We start from the raw sequence: 13622 nt of genomic DNA, 5'->3' as shown, positions 1-13622 counted from the left end.
CGCGGGGTCTGGCTGGCTCCGCACCCCCGGCCTCACCCCGGCACCCCCCGGGCCGGGGGGCGAGCACCCAGCGGTGGGTGGCACTGCCATGCCGTCCCGGCACGGTGGGAGCCGAGGGGAGCAGGGGCAGCCACAGCCAGGGCTCACCCGACGCCCAGCTTGGGGACACCAGCAGCGCTGGGAGAGCTTGGGATTACACCCAGGCCCCCCAGAGGACTGGTTTAACTGGGGGCCACCCCCACCCTGCCCTTCCTCGGACGCAGAGGGGACAATCCATCTCCGGGCTGGCAGCGATTCCTGGAGCCCTCGGCTCTTCACAGGGGGCTCAGTGTCCCACCTGAGGGCACCTCAGCGGCCACCCATCCCCTTGCCTCGTCCCAGCCCTCAGACGCCCGAGGAGCTGGATTTTGGTGTCCCGTTCCCTGATTATTTGCTTATCCCGGAGGGTGAGGAAGCCCAGACACCCCCAGGCAGGTAGGGGGGCCAGGCACACGCTGAGTGCGTCCCACCATGGGGCTGAGGCTGATGGCAAATGGGAAAGAAGGGGACACAAAGCCTCGGCTGTGCTCTGTGGGGCTGGGTTGCCACGAGAGGGGATGACACGGGGGCAAAGTTGCTTTGCAGACCCCCCCCATGCCCCTCGCTGTTGCCCCTCACACCCAGCACCCCCCACGCAGGGTAGTTTGGGGGGGGACAGACCCCTGTCCCCTGTCCTGAGCCTGGAGTGGAGCTCAGTAAAACTCAGGTTTGTGCCTAACCAGGGCCAGCCCCGGCCCTGCACTAATCCAGTGTTGCTGGAGGGCACGGGGGGGGGACAGGGACACGGGAAGAGCCGTTGCAGGCCATAGGGTGAATGGTTGCGCTTGAAAGGTTCAATCCTTCGTGCACCAGCAACCAGAGGTGCCCATGGTTTGGCCTGGGGGTGCAGCCTGCCCACCCCAATTTGAGGGGGCCCAGGACCCACCCAGGTCCCGAGACATCTCCCTCAGCAGAGCGCTGGCAGACACAGGGTTAAGAGGCTGCAGCTCAGGCAGGACGGGAGCAGGAGGAATGTGGAGGGTCCCGATGGGTAAGAGCCCCCCAGCAGACAGGCACCCCCAGAACCTCCTTTGGGGGACACATCAGGGGGGCACCAGCCTCAGCAGAGCAGCCATAGGGGCAGCCCAGGGCAGAGGCTTACAGCAGCGGGGGCTAGGCTTGAAACCCCCTCCCCCAACCCTGCAGCCCCCCCGGGCAGGGCCGGGACCCCCAGACACCCCGCTTCTCCCCGGTGTACCGCGGGGTCCCTCCAGGCGCGGGGCGGGGGACAGCCCCTTTGCTGGGGTGGCCCTGCCACCTCCTGGCCAGCCTGGGGACTGCGGGGGGGGGACACGGCCCGGGGACACCCCCAGCTGCTCCAGGACACGCAGCCCCACGGGGGATGGGACAGAAGCGCGGCTACAGCACTCTGCCACTCGCCCGGCTTACCTGGCCCGGGGCTCTCCCCCTCCTCCTCCTCCTCCTCCCCTCCTCCTCCCCTCCTCCACCCCCCCAGACAAGTGATGCAATGACAATGTGTGCCACAACCCCAGGTACCACTGGCCATCACCAGGTATCCCAGACATCACTGGATACCACCAGCCATCACCAGGTATCCCAGACATCACCGGGTACCACTGGCCATCACCAGGTACCCCCAACCATCACCAGACAACCAGACATCACTGGGTACCACCAGGTATCCCGGACATCACCGTGTACCACTGACCATCACCAGGTATCCCCAACCATCACCAGATAACCAGACATCACTGGGTACCACCAGGTATCCTGGACATCACCGTGTACCACTGACCATCACCAGGTATCCCCAACCATCACCAGATAACCAGACATCACTGGGTACCACCAGCCATCACCAGGTACCCCAGCCATCACCGTGCCACCAGCACTGTTGGCATCACCAGGTCATGGCACGACTTGGCAGAAGCAGGTGAACTGTGGCAGCACCCTGGGGGAAGGACCCTCCATGGTCACGGCCCCACCAGGGTCTCGCTCTGCAGCCTCCAAACCTGCCTCAGATTTGGGTGCACAAGCCTGTCCCTGCCCTGGTACCAGTGGGGATCTGGCTCCCAGCCCTGGGGCCTTTTCCATGTTCCTGGTTCCCAGGGCTCAAGCTTCAGCAAAGGCTCATGCAGGCTGGATTTGGGCTGAAAAGGACCGATCCGTAACAGGTTGGACCCATTTCTCTCACTCCAGCCACAGTTTCATCTCAAGCCTTCTCCACCAGCTCCTCCAGAGCAGGATGGCCAGTTAAAAGGCCCCAAAACAGGCTTTTTTTACTCTGAAAACAGGAGCAAAACCAGCCCAACACCTCCCTCCTCCCAAACCGCCCCAGCATTTTGCTGCTTAGAGGAAAACAGCCCCTTATAACTCCAAAGTTTTATTTTATTTCACCCCCTCCCAGGCAGAAAACATCAAGTGCCACAAGTTTTTCCATGCCAAAACACACTCTTACCCACGCTGCCTCCAAGCCAAACCGCAGCAGAACCAACCCAAGGACGGACAACTTAAATACACTCACTTAACAACCAAAATACCAACCCACCCCTCACCAGCACCATGCCGAAAGGGGGGTCCTGTATAAATACAGTGCAATAATTACATATATTTTGCAATGGCACAATTAAAAGCCGTATCCAGCCCCATGTCTGGGGGCTCATGCGGCACCGCTACCCAAGCCCCTCTGCAGCTGATGCTCCAGCCACCAGTTAATAGCATCCTTTGTCCCAGTACACTCCAGCTTTGATACCCCCAGCACCAATAGCTCCAAGAGGCTAGAGGGAGCTGGTGCGGACTGGGGGAGAGGGGCCACAGCCCCCCAAGAAATATGGCTCCGTGTCCTGGCCAGGGATTTGCCGGAGCTGCTGATTTTGGAGGCTGTGGGTGCAGTGCCCACACATGAGCTTCATCCTCTACCATCCAAAGGTGACTTCAGCTTTGTTGCCTGATTATTTTTTTAAGGATATTCCCAGCCACACAAGGGGGAAATGCTGCTCAAAAAAAATCTGTCATGACCCTGAAAAACCAGTCTAACTGGGGAGCAACTGGAATGGTCCCAAAACATGACAGTCCCCCAACATGGCCCATCCTGGGCAGGGGTTCCTTTCCCACCCAGGGGTGCTCCTAACCCAACCCATGCACTCAAAGGCACCCCCAGTTCACCAGCAGCCCCGGGGCAGCGGGGGAGCATTGGTGCTGGCACCCCGCGGTGTTATGGCCAGCGCTGGGACAGGAGCTGGCTGCATCCTTCCTACACCTTCCCAGGGTGCTCCCAGAGCCTAGCGAGGTGACAGAGCCCCCAGGTGACAACCAACCCAGGAGATGGAGAAGAAGCCACCCAGGGTAGCTGACATGAGCCCCCCACCACCACCCTCAGAAAACACAGCACTCCCTGACCAACCCCACACTCTCCAGCCACCCCACAGAGACCCCACACACTCGGGACACAAGTGGCTGGAAGGGAAAAAGGAATAGGGAGGGGAGGGCTCAGTGCTTCAGCAGGTCCCCCAGGTCATATGCCTCGAAGAGGTCACTGACGCCTTCACCCTCCAGCCCCCAGAGATAGTCATCCTGTTCTAGGGGGGGTGAGAAGGTGATGAAGGGTCCCAAGTCCAGGTGGGAGGGGGTGCAGGGCAGCTGGTCCTCCGTCTGCTGCAGGAGGTGTGGGGGCGAGCCCAGAAGCCCAGCCTCCACCTCCAGCAGCGAGCTGGACCCCCCCCGAGACAGCGAAAGGCAGAGGTGGGGGTGAGGAGGAGGAGGTTTCCATGGCCCCCCAGCTCTGGGGGAAGACATGGGGCGGCTGTGGGGCTGGCCCAGGGCTGTTTGGCAGGGAAGGGGGTACGGCATGGTCCCGTGGAGAGGTGGCAGCGGAGGGGGTGCCATGGTCCCTGGTGGGGCTCTCCTCCGCGATCTCCTCCGGGCAGAGGTAGACCTCAATGGGGCCATTGGTGCTCTTCAGGTGGAGCTGGAGGTTGTCCTAGGGGGAGCAGAGCAAGACTCAGTGGAGCACCCAGAAAGGCCCCACATCCCATCCTACCGCCCCCAACCCATTGGGGTCCAGGCAGGGCATTCCAACCCCTAAAGGACCAGGTCAGGGTCAAACAGCCCCGTGGAGATACCCCAAAACCATCCAGGGCCATGCTAGGCTGCACCCCTGGGACACCCCAGATGACCCCATCAGGGACGGTGCAGATGCAGCAGCAGCACCCACACCCCAGCCCTGACCCTGCCACAAGCCGGGGAAACGGCCCCCGGCCCCACACACACCTCGCTGAAGTCTGGCACCTCCAGCTGTGTCTCGGGGGGAGCCTTCATGGCGATCACTGTCTGCTCCTTGAAGTTGCTGATGGTGTGGAGGTCCTGGTAGGTGACGTACGCCAGCGTGGACGGGGATAAGGTATAGGAAAAAGGGGGGCTGCAGGGGGGATGGCTCAACCCCCCAGTCCCAACAGCAGCCTCTGAACATCCCCCCCAGCCTGGGGGGTGCCAGCTGGAGGAGAAGGGGCTCAGAGGGGTCCCCAAGACCCTGTCCTCCCCCCTTGTCCCCCTCAGCAAGGATATCTCTGGTTGGCTTCGCTGTCAGCCAGCTGCCGGAGCTGCAGGGCACAGTCCTGCAGGAGCTGGTCCAGTGTCCTCTCCATCCTGGCCAGCTCAGCCAGCTCCCCCCGCAGCGCCTGCTGCTTCGCCGTCACAACCGTGTCCTCAAAGATCCCTGTCCCCCTGCCAGCAGAGATGGCACCTGAGGGACAGCACATCCTACATGCCCTTGAGCCACCTGTCCCCCACCCTGCCATGACCCCTTGTGCCCCTCCAGCGCCCTAGCATCACTCACATCCACTGGATGTTGTTCTTGGACTTCTTGCGGATGAGCTGGATGCCTTCCAGCACATTGGTGATGTCGTAGATGCGACGTTTCTGGACTTCCAGCACCTCGGCCGCCCGGTTGAGATCCACGACGCCGTCGGACGACTCGCTCAGCAAACGGATGAATTTTTTGGTGAGCAGCCCCAGCGAGGTGTCGTAGCGAGTCTTCTCCCCAGGAGACTTGGGGGCTGCGGGAAAACGAGAGAACCCCCCCATCCTCTCCTTAGCCTGGGTCATGAGGTGGAGGTGACATGGGGCTGGACACGCTGGGGACATTAAACACTGTACAATCCCTAACCTGGTGGAAAAATAACCCAGAAATAACCCCCTCGGGATGGGGGGGCGGGTCTGCCAGCGCAGAGTTGAATCAGCTCAAATAGCAAGGAGGGGCCGAGGAGCAGGTGCTGCTCCCACGGTGCCACTTCGAGTCGCTTTGGGTGGTGCTAGAGGGGACATTGCAGCAGCTCTAAGAGGGGAGAGAAACGGAGCTTGTGCCCCCCCCCCCCCGCCCCCCCCAGCTCCCCCCTGCCCCACCTCGCCCAGCACCACTTACTCCTGGGGCTGGGGACCTGCACCAGGGTCCTGCCCTTCCCCTTGGGCGTGCAAAGTTCGGGGCCCTCCAGGTCCAGCTTTCTCTTGGCCTGGGTTGGAGAGAAAACCCCATGTGAGGGCTGAGCCAGACACCCCCCTGAGTCCCCCAGACCCCCCACCCCGGGGCATCAGCCAAGTCCTGGGTGCCACAGCCCAGGGTGGGGGGATCTTGCAAGAGGTTCATCCGGTTGCAAAACCCCTTCTGGGAAGGGCTCCCACAGCACCCGGCAGGGCGAGGGGCCACCGGGAGAGCTGGGTGGGGAGGAGATGGGGGGTCCCTGCACCCCCCATGGCTTCCTGCCCGCTTCCGCCACAGCACCCCAGCCCACCCCAGCCGTGGGGAACCCACCGGGATTTCCCCTCACCCCCAGCTCCTGGCACAGCTCCACGGGGCTGAGCCCTGGGAACGTGGCCGGATCCTCACCCTCCCACCCTGCCAGCTGGCTCGTTGGGGTGCAGGGTTTCACCCCCCCCCACACCCCCCCAGCCACGGCTGGAGGCAGCCAAGGGCACCCAGCTGTCACCGGTGCACCTGGGACCAGCCGGGCTCAGCCCTCCCCGGGGACCAGTGGGTGCCCCAGACACGTGCACCCAGCTGGAGGGAAATGGGTGAGGTGGGGTGGGGGGTTGAGGAGGGGTGGGTGCCGGGTGCGGGGACACCTCCCTGCACATGCTGTCCTCTCAGCCGGGGCGGGGGGGGGGGGGGGAACAGCTCCTTGAAATCACCCCCAAGCGACTCCCCCAAGCATCACTCGGGGAGAGAAAGACCCAGGGAAGGTGGGGGGCCTGGGGTGCAGCAGAGCTGGTGCAGAGCAGAGCTGGGGGATGTCACCAAACCTCCCCCCCCAACGCGTGCAAATCCCCCAGGATCCCCCCACATCCCCAGTTATGAGCAGGGGGACTTGGGGGGGGGGACACTTTGGCTCAGCAGCAGAAAGCAATGCCCCCAGCCCCACTCCATAGCCCCCCAGTACCTGCTCCCAGGTCGGGCTGTCCCACAGGGTCCCCCCCAGCACGTCCCGCATGGCGCCCAGGTCCCCGTGCCGGCTCAGCGTGGCTCCAACAGCAGCTCCCTGGGGAGCACACCCCACTTTGCGGGGAAGGGTTGGGCACCTTGGCGGTGTTCCCACCCGAGGGGGCCGGTGGGAGAGGAGCCGGGGGCTGTTTTCCACCCCCCCAGGGAACCAGGTTGGTCCTGAGCTCCTGTGGGAATCTGTTCCCTCCCTCCCTTCCCCGAGCAGGTTTTCCCCAGCGAATGCGCCTCCATCCCCGTGCCCCCGGATCTGCCCCCGAGCTGCCGGCACCCCAACGGTTAACGCTGAGCGCATGGGAAACACCTGCCCTGGATCAGACCCCATGCATCTGCCAGCTCGATTTGGGACAAGGAGGGGGGGCATCATCCTGGCCCCCCTTCTGCTGGCACCCAAACCCTTGCTTCTCCGGATACCGATGGCCACAGCCGCCCATGTGTTCCCATCGCTGATGGGGATGGGGGTGTCAGCTGCACCCCATCTGCCCAAGCAATGGGGAAACTGAGGCACAGAAGCAACCCACAGCAGGTCCCGCTGTCCCCAGCCACCTCCGATCCCCCCCAAGGCTCTAAGGTGGTCTCCCCTTCCCATGTGCAGGAGGGGAGAATGGGGGACCCCCTGCTCCCCCATGGGCAGCTCAGGGAGGGGGGAGTTTGGTGGGCTCAGGCAGGGGCAGGACCCCGCAATGCTGGGACGCACCAGCGAGGGACAATGGACAAGAGTGTCCCAGCTGCCGCCCCCCCCACCCCCCCACCCCCGAGCCGGGCAGGATTAGGCACACGACAGCTGAGCGGGGCACAACAAGGGGCTCCCAGCACCCTGCCAGGGCTGGAGGGGTTGGGATGAACCAGAGCAGATGGGGGGGGGGGGGCAGGAACCAAACTCCAAGACTCCCCCAGGGCATGGCAGGACCCCCCCATGCCGCTTGCCAGCCCCCAGCCACTGCTTCCCAGGATGGGGGGACACACCAGCTACACCCCAATATGATACAGGGGGTGGGAAAAGAGGCTCGACCCTCCCCCGGGCAAGGGCAGGAGCCTGCTGGGGGGGTAAGGCAGCGGGGGGGGCAGGCCGGGACCCCTGCCAGCTCTGCCTGCCAAGCAGCCCTCGGCCCAGCCCTGGCGCCAGGGGCTACACCCTGCGCCCAGCCCAAGCATCAGAGCATCCCTCTCCCCTGGGGGGCCGCGGTGGGCTCCTCCTGCCAACGCTTCCTTTCAACAGCACCCGCTGCCTTCTCCGGGCTTGCCCGGGCCCTGCCCGGCCCTTCTGGCCCCCCCCAACCCGGTCCCCCTCTGCCAGCCCCACCGACACCCTGGGGCGTGGGAACGCAGCGCCCGGGGATGGGCACCCAGAGCTGGGAGGGTGGCACAGAGCACCCCAGGATCGTGCCCGGGGATGCTGCTCATGCCAAGGGGCTGCTGGATCAGGCCCCCCAGGTGCAGCTCCCACTGCCTTTGGTATGGCTGAGGGCTACTGGGGCACAGGGTGATGCAGAACCCCCAGATTTGGGCGGTCAGGGGGGCTTTCAGCCATACCGTGGGCAGGGCAGGGAGGCTGATGCCAGCCCTGGCCCCAGGATGGGGAGACCACCCTGTGCTGGGGAGGAAGGCAGCACCCCCCACCCTGGGTACCACTCCCCACTCCGAGATGCAGCCTGAGTCTCCATCCCCTCCAACAGCCCCATCCCAGCACAGCAGAGGGGAAAGGCCTGGCCAGAGACGTTTCCCACAGAGAGGAGCCGGAGGCTGTAAAAGCCAGAGCCAGAAAAAGCCCCTCTGAGGGCAACAGGACACCTTCCCACTCATCCCCCCAGCTCCTGGCACCCCAAAATTGCCCCCTCCTGCCCATGCAGAAAAACCCATGATGGGATCAAGGAGGGACAGGACCACCCTGGGTCACCCCAGAAGAATCCAGGGTGCTGCTGAGCGGTTTTCTGGTGTGGAAGGGTCCCAGCCCAGCACCCACAGCGGCTGCTACCCTGGGTGCTCTTTGCACAGGTGGCTTAGCCCTGCCAGCTCGCATCGAAATCACGGTGGACTCTGAACGCCCTTGTCCCTGTGTGAAGCAGGCAGGGAGAGCCAGGACCCCACGGTGGAGATATCGCTCTGCCCGGGGCTCCTTTGCAGCCCTGAGCCCCTATAGAGATCCCATGGCCCCTATAGAGGGTCCACATGGCTAGAAGCAGGGCAAATACTGAGGATGGGATTGGCACAGGCTAAAACCGCTCCAAAATAGCATTTTTCATGGAGGAAAGTGCATTTACTTACCCCAGGACCCTCAAATCAGAGACTACAGATAATCTGAGATGGTTTTGGACCGTGAGAGACAACCCATCCCACTTTCTCATGGATGGACATGGGGGTGATGGGGTCCCTCCACCCGGACCAGGTGACCCCAGATAATTTATATGGCACAAATCCAGCAAGCAGGTGGGAGCGGCTGCAATCACCCAGCTTAGGAATTGGGAGGAAATGCTCATTATCTGATTGCCTCGGATCTGCACACAAAGGTTGTGCCAGTAAATGGGGTGTATGCTGGGGTAAGCCCCAGCTGCCAGGGCTGAGCGTGTCACACTGGGGTTGGAAATGGGATATCCAGCACAGGGAACGGGATCACGGCATCAGGAAATGGGATGGGGACAGAGGGGAATGCCACTTGCAAGCCACCAAGGGAGATGCAGGAGCACTTCATGTCCCCATGCTCCTGCAGACCCCTTTCAGAGGACAGCTGCAGGCCCAAGCACCCTGAGCATCTCCTGGCGTGGGCGATGATGATGATGACGGTGGTGATGCCAAAGAGGCTGTTAGCCCAAAGCCAGCTCTGCAGCAATGCGTGGGAACGGGACTGTGAGTTTGTGGGGTGTTTTTAGGGGAGGAGGCAGGGGCACGGGTGTCTCCTTCAACAGCAGCCCCTAGCAGCACAGGATGCAATTTCACAGGTGGCTCAGAGACAAAGAGGTTGGGGAGGAGACAGGTGGCCCCAGAGCCCCCCGGGATGAGACTCGCAACAGCCCCAGCCAGCCCCGCAGCAACAGCGCAAAGACACCCGCTCTCCCCCAGGCACAGCAATGTCCCCAGCTGGCACCGAGCATCAGGGACCAGGGAAAGGGGGAAGGGGGGGGAATAAATAAATAAATCAAGCCTTGAAAAAGCTAAATCGAAGTTAGCAGGGTCTGGGATCCCTCCCAGGACCCGGGGAGAACAGAGGCTCACAGTGAGGGCTGGACGCGCGCCCGGGCTGGGGCAGGCAGGAATTAAATGCCAGCTGCCAGCAGGGCTGGCCGGCCAGGGTCTTGATGGGGGCCCTCCAGCAGGAGGGACAGGCTGGGCAGTGCTGCCCACGCACCCCAACAGTGGGCATGGGGCCAGCACCCCATCTGGGCCACGGTTTCCCTGTTTAGGGACAGCAGGCACCCCAGGCTCGGTGACAGGGACACAGGAGGGCCAGCAGCTCCCTCCCTGTGCCAACCTGCACAACTGCCAGCATCAGGGTCCCTGCTACAAAGCCTTGGGGTGTCCCATGGAGGATGGGAATTGCTTCAAATTCACACTCCCCCCTCCCCCCCCCCCCCCCCAAAAAAAAAATAATATTGCAAGCTCTGCTGTAACCACAGGCAGGAACCAAGCTCAGGTAGTGGTGCTGAACCACCCCTGCCCCACGTCCCCCGACCTCCACGGGTGATGGGTCACCCCAGGGGTCACAGTCCCGAAGCGGGGTGAGCCAGCAGGGATGGTGCCCCCCGCCCCCCCCCGGCGGCAGGAGTGCTGCCTGCACCCAGCCCTTGCTTCCCTAGGGTGGACAGAGGTTTGCAAAGGGCCTCAGCTCGGTGGCCGGGCTTCGAGGCACGATGCAAACTGTTTGCAAGCTGAAGAGAGGCAAAAAAGGCTGAGAAAAAAGGCTGAGAAAAAAGGCTGAGAAAAAAGGCTGAAACGCGGAAGCCAGGAGCCAGCTTTGGGCACGCAGGGGCGAAGGAAGTTGAGAAATGCATGAGCCATTTCATTGCGACTTTTGATTTCAAACCTTACCCTCTCCCACCCCAATGAGTCATTTGAGGGGGGGGGGGGGTGCTGACCCCAGTATAAGCTGCAAAATTTGGGAGGGTGCTGTACCTCCTGGGGTCAGCCATCCCTTGCTCGCCACCCTGCACAAAGTCCCCAGCCTCCCATCCCACCGAAGCGATGCCCAAGGAGGGGATGGGGCGCAGACACCTTACCGGCAGCCGTCCCGCTGAGGCTGAGCGGAGGGTCCTGAGCTGCGGGCCCTGGGGGGTGGCATAGAGACACCCCCCCTGGGGAGCGGGGACGCTGACAGCCGCCGGCTTGTAGAGCTGGGTGAAGCAACCGGCGGATAACAGAGGGCTGCCCAGGCTGGAAGCCCCCTGCTCAGAGGAGCCCATCACCGACATGACCTTCTTCGGGTGGGAGGGGGGGAGCAGGAGGGCGGCGCCCCCCCTCCCCGGGGCGGGGGACACTCCCCGGGGGAGCCGCAGCATTGCAAAGTCCTTTCCAAGAAGCCCGGGCCGGGGAAGGGGGCAGAAGCACCCCACGATTTTGCCTCAAGGAAGGGGTCACAATCTCAGCGGTGGCATTTTAGGGGGGGCGCGGGGGGGGGGGTCCGCCGGGCGCTGGCACCGGCCGGTCTCCAAACACACCCCCCCCCCCGAAATACCTGCAGAGAAGCAGGCGGCGGCAGCACCAAAACCGGGCGGAAAAAGCTTCTTTAGCCCCAAAAAACAGCCGCGGTGGGGCGGAGGGGGCCGGGGCAGCCCGGAGCGCAGCCCTGCCTCGGCCCGATGCCCCGCGCCCGGCTCCGCTCCCGCCCCGCGCCCGGCCCCGATCGCGCTTTTTTTTTTTTTTTTTTTTTTTTTTTTTTCTTGTTTTTTTTTTTTTTAAGCGCCAAACGCCTTGCCGCGAAATTCGGATTTCCCGCGGAAAACGCAGCGCACTGATTGGCTGCCGCAGCCCCGCCCCCTCGAGGCAACCGGCGGGGCCGCGCCGGGAGGGGCCTTAAAGCGGCCGCGCGGCGGCGGCGGCTGTATGCAAAGCAGGGGGGCGTGGCCTCTTTGGCACCACCTCCGGAGGGGGTGCCTGGGGCAGGGATGGGGACCATTGGGGTTGATGACTAGGGTTGATTTTTTAATTATTATTTATTTATTTATTTATTAAAGGCACCTCCTCCCCACCGAGTCTGGTGGGTTCCAGGCTCAGGGCTGTGACCTCCCCATCCCAATCACCCCCTAGCCCCATTGGCCCCCATCTCCATTGCCCCTCCCTCCCCATTATCCCCCATCCCCATCAACCCTCACTGGCCCCCCATCCCCATCACTCCCCACACCCCTCTCCCCTGACCACCATGGCCCCCATCCCCATCACACCCCCATCTCCATCCCCAGCTGCAGCCACCCAGGGTTGGAGGGGGGTTGCATCTATTTGGGAGAAAAATGTGTTCAGGTCCTCCAGCCAGAGGCTGCCTGGCAGCATCCCACCCCCCACAGGCAGGGAGCAGGCAGGGGTCTGCGCTGCCTGGGGGGGCCAGACCTCGGCAGGACTCCCTGGTTCACTCACAGCAGTTCACCTGATCCATCACCCACCAGTCCCAGCCATCGGCCACCCACCACGTGTCCCTGGGGTACACCAGCTCCTTCTGGCAAAGAGGGAGGAGAAAGAGGGGGTGAAGGGCCCCCAGTTTTGCCAGGGGGATACTTCAGGGTGCAGTGGTGGCAGAAAGCACCGAGACAATGGCAAATCCCTGAGTAAGGGCAACTCTGAGACTTACTGGAACCAGTAAAAGGCCACCACAGCCTGAGCCAGTTTCATCCTGCTGAGGCCACTGAGCCACAGCTGTTGGCTCCTCTCCATCACCTGGGTGCCCTCCATCGCCTGGTTCCTCTCCATCACCTGGGTGCCCTCCATCACCTGGGTGCCCTCCATCGCCTAGTTCCTCTCCTTCACCTGGTTCCTCTCCATCTCATGGTTCCCCTCCAACACATGGTTGCCCCCCCATCCATTCTTTCCTCTCCATCCTTCTCCTCTTCAGCATAAGGCAACTTCATGATCCAGGACAGACACTTGCCTCCCACCATGCAAGGGCTTTGAGGCAGAACAAAAAGCCTGGCAGCAGTAAAGCCACCATGCGGCTGGGCAGCATCTCTTTCTGCCAGGAGCGCGGCTGAGCTTGGCAGCTCAACCCACCCAGACCTTCATCTCCCCCCCTACGGGGAGAAGGCAACTGCTGTCTCCATTTCAGCACACAAAGACAACGCCATGCCTGGCAGGGTGGATAAATCGGTGTCGCTTGGCTGCCTTGGGCTGGCTTCGGCTGGGTGACCCTTGGGACAGGGACACTGGGGTATGCAGAGGACCTGGGTTCTGGGGGCTCGGGCTGGCAGGTTGCGCCCGTAACTCCTCCAGTTTGGGTGAAGTGGAGGTGATGTCCCCACGCACCATCACTGTGGGGTAAGGGCTGTCCAAGAAGGTGGTGTAGAAAAGCTTCTGCTGAACCAGCTTGTGCTCCTGTGCCACATTGAACTCGATAGCCCTCACCTCCTTGACTACGATGAGAGCCAAGGCAGGACTTAGGAGCATCCTTCCCCCCCAGTACCTGATACCGGCTCTACAAGCCTTCTCCAGGCTTTCCTTCCATCACTTTCCACCAGCAAATTGTTCTCCTGTGCCAGAAGCCACAGGCTGGTACCTCCCTGTGACACCAATGCCTCCAGATGGGTGATAGCCACCACCTTCCGCCCCACAACACCCCAAAAGGGACAGCTCTTTCCAGAAAGGTTTTGCCTTGGCTGAGTACAAACAGGTGCTCCCACCACCCACCCTACAAGCAAGCCAGCAAAGAGGAAGGAGGTCTGCAGCAGGTCTCACGGGTTGAGCTCCTCACAGCTCGGTTTGTACTCTCTGATGTTCTCGCTGCCTTCCAAGAGGCGTCAGACTTCACGCAGGATCCCTCACCCAGCTTGCCCAGCCTGCTGGAGGTGAACAGGTCCCGGGAGATGTACACGGAGACCCCATCCCCCATCACCTTTGGGTCCGTGTTGGTTTCTCTGCCATCCAGCTGAAAGAGTTAATGTGGTTTTGTCCTCCACCA

The 13622-nt window shown here is 62.5% G+C and overlaps 1 protein-coding gene across 1 annotated transcript; it reads right to left on the bottom strand.

Moving 5' to 3' along the window:
* Positions 1–2406: 2406 nt before the first annotated feature.
* LOC101913554 (transcription factor E2F2) lies at positions 2407–11379 on the bottom strand. Its single transcript, XM_055800567.1, is given in 8 exon segments — positions 2407–3762; positions 3764–4018; positions 4309–4423; positions 4603–4761; positions 4874–5093; positions 5459–5546; positions 6471–6569; positions 10741–11379. Coding segments are annotated over 8 exon segments (1449 nt in total). The 5' UTR covers positions 11020–11379; the 3' UTR covers positions 2407–3528.
* Positions 11380–13622: the final 2243 nt, after the last annotated feature.

This window comes from Falco peregrinus, chromosome 3 (genome assembly GCF_023634155.1).
Source record: "Falco peregrinus isolate bFalPer1 chromosome 3, bFalPer1.pri, whole genome shotgun sequence".
NCBI lineage: Eukaryota > Metazoa > Chordata > Aves > Falconiformes > Falconidae > Falco > Falco peregrinus.
This window is presented reverse-complemented; position numbering and strand designations above follow the sequence as displayed.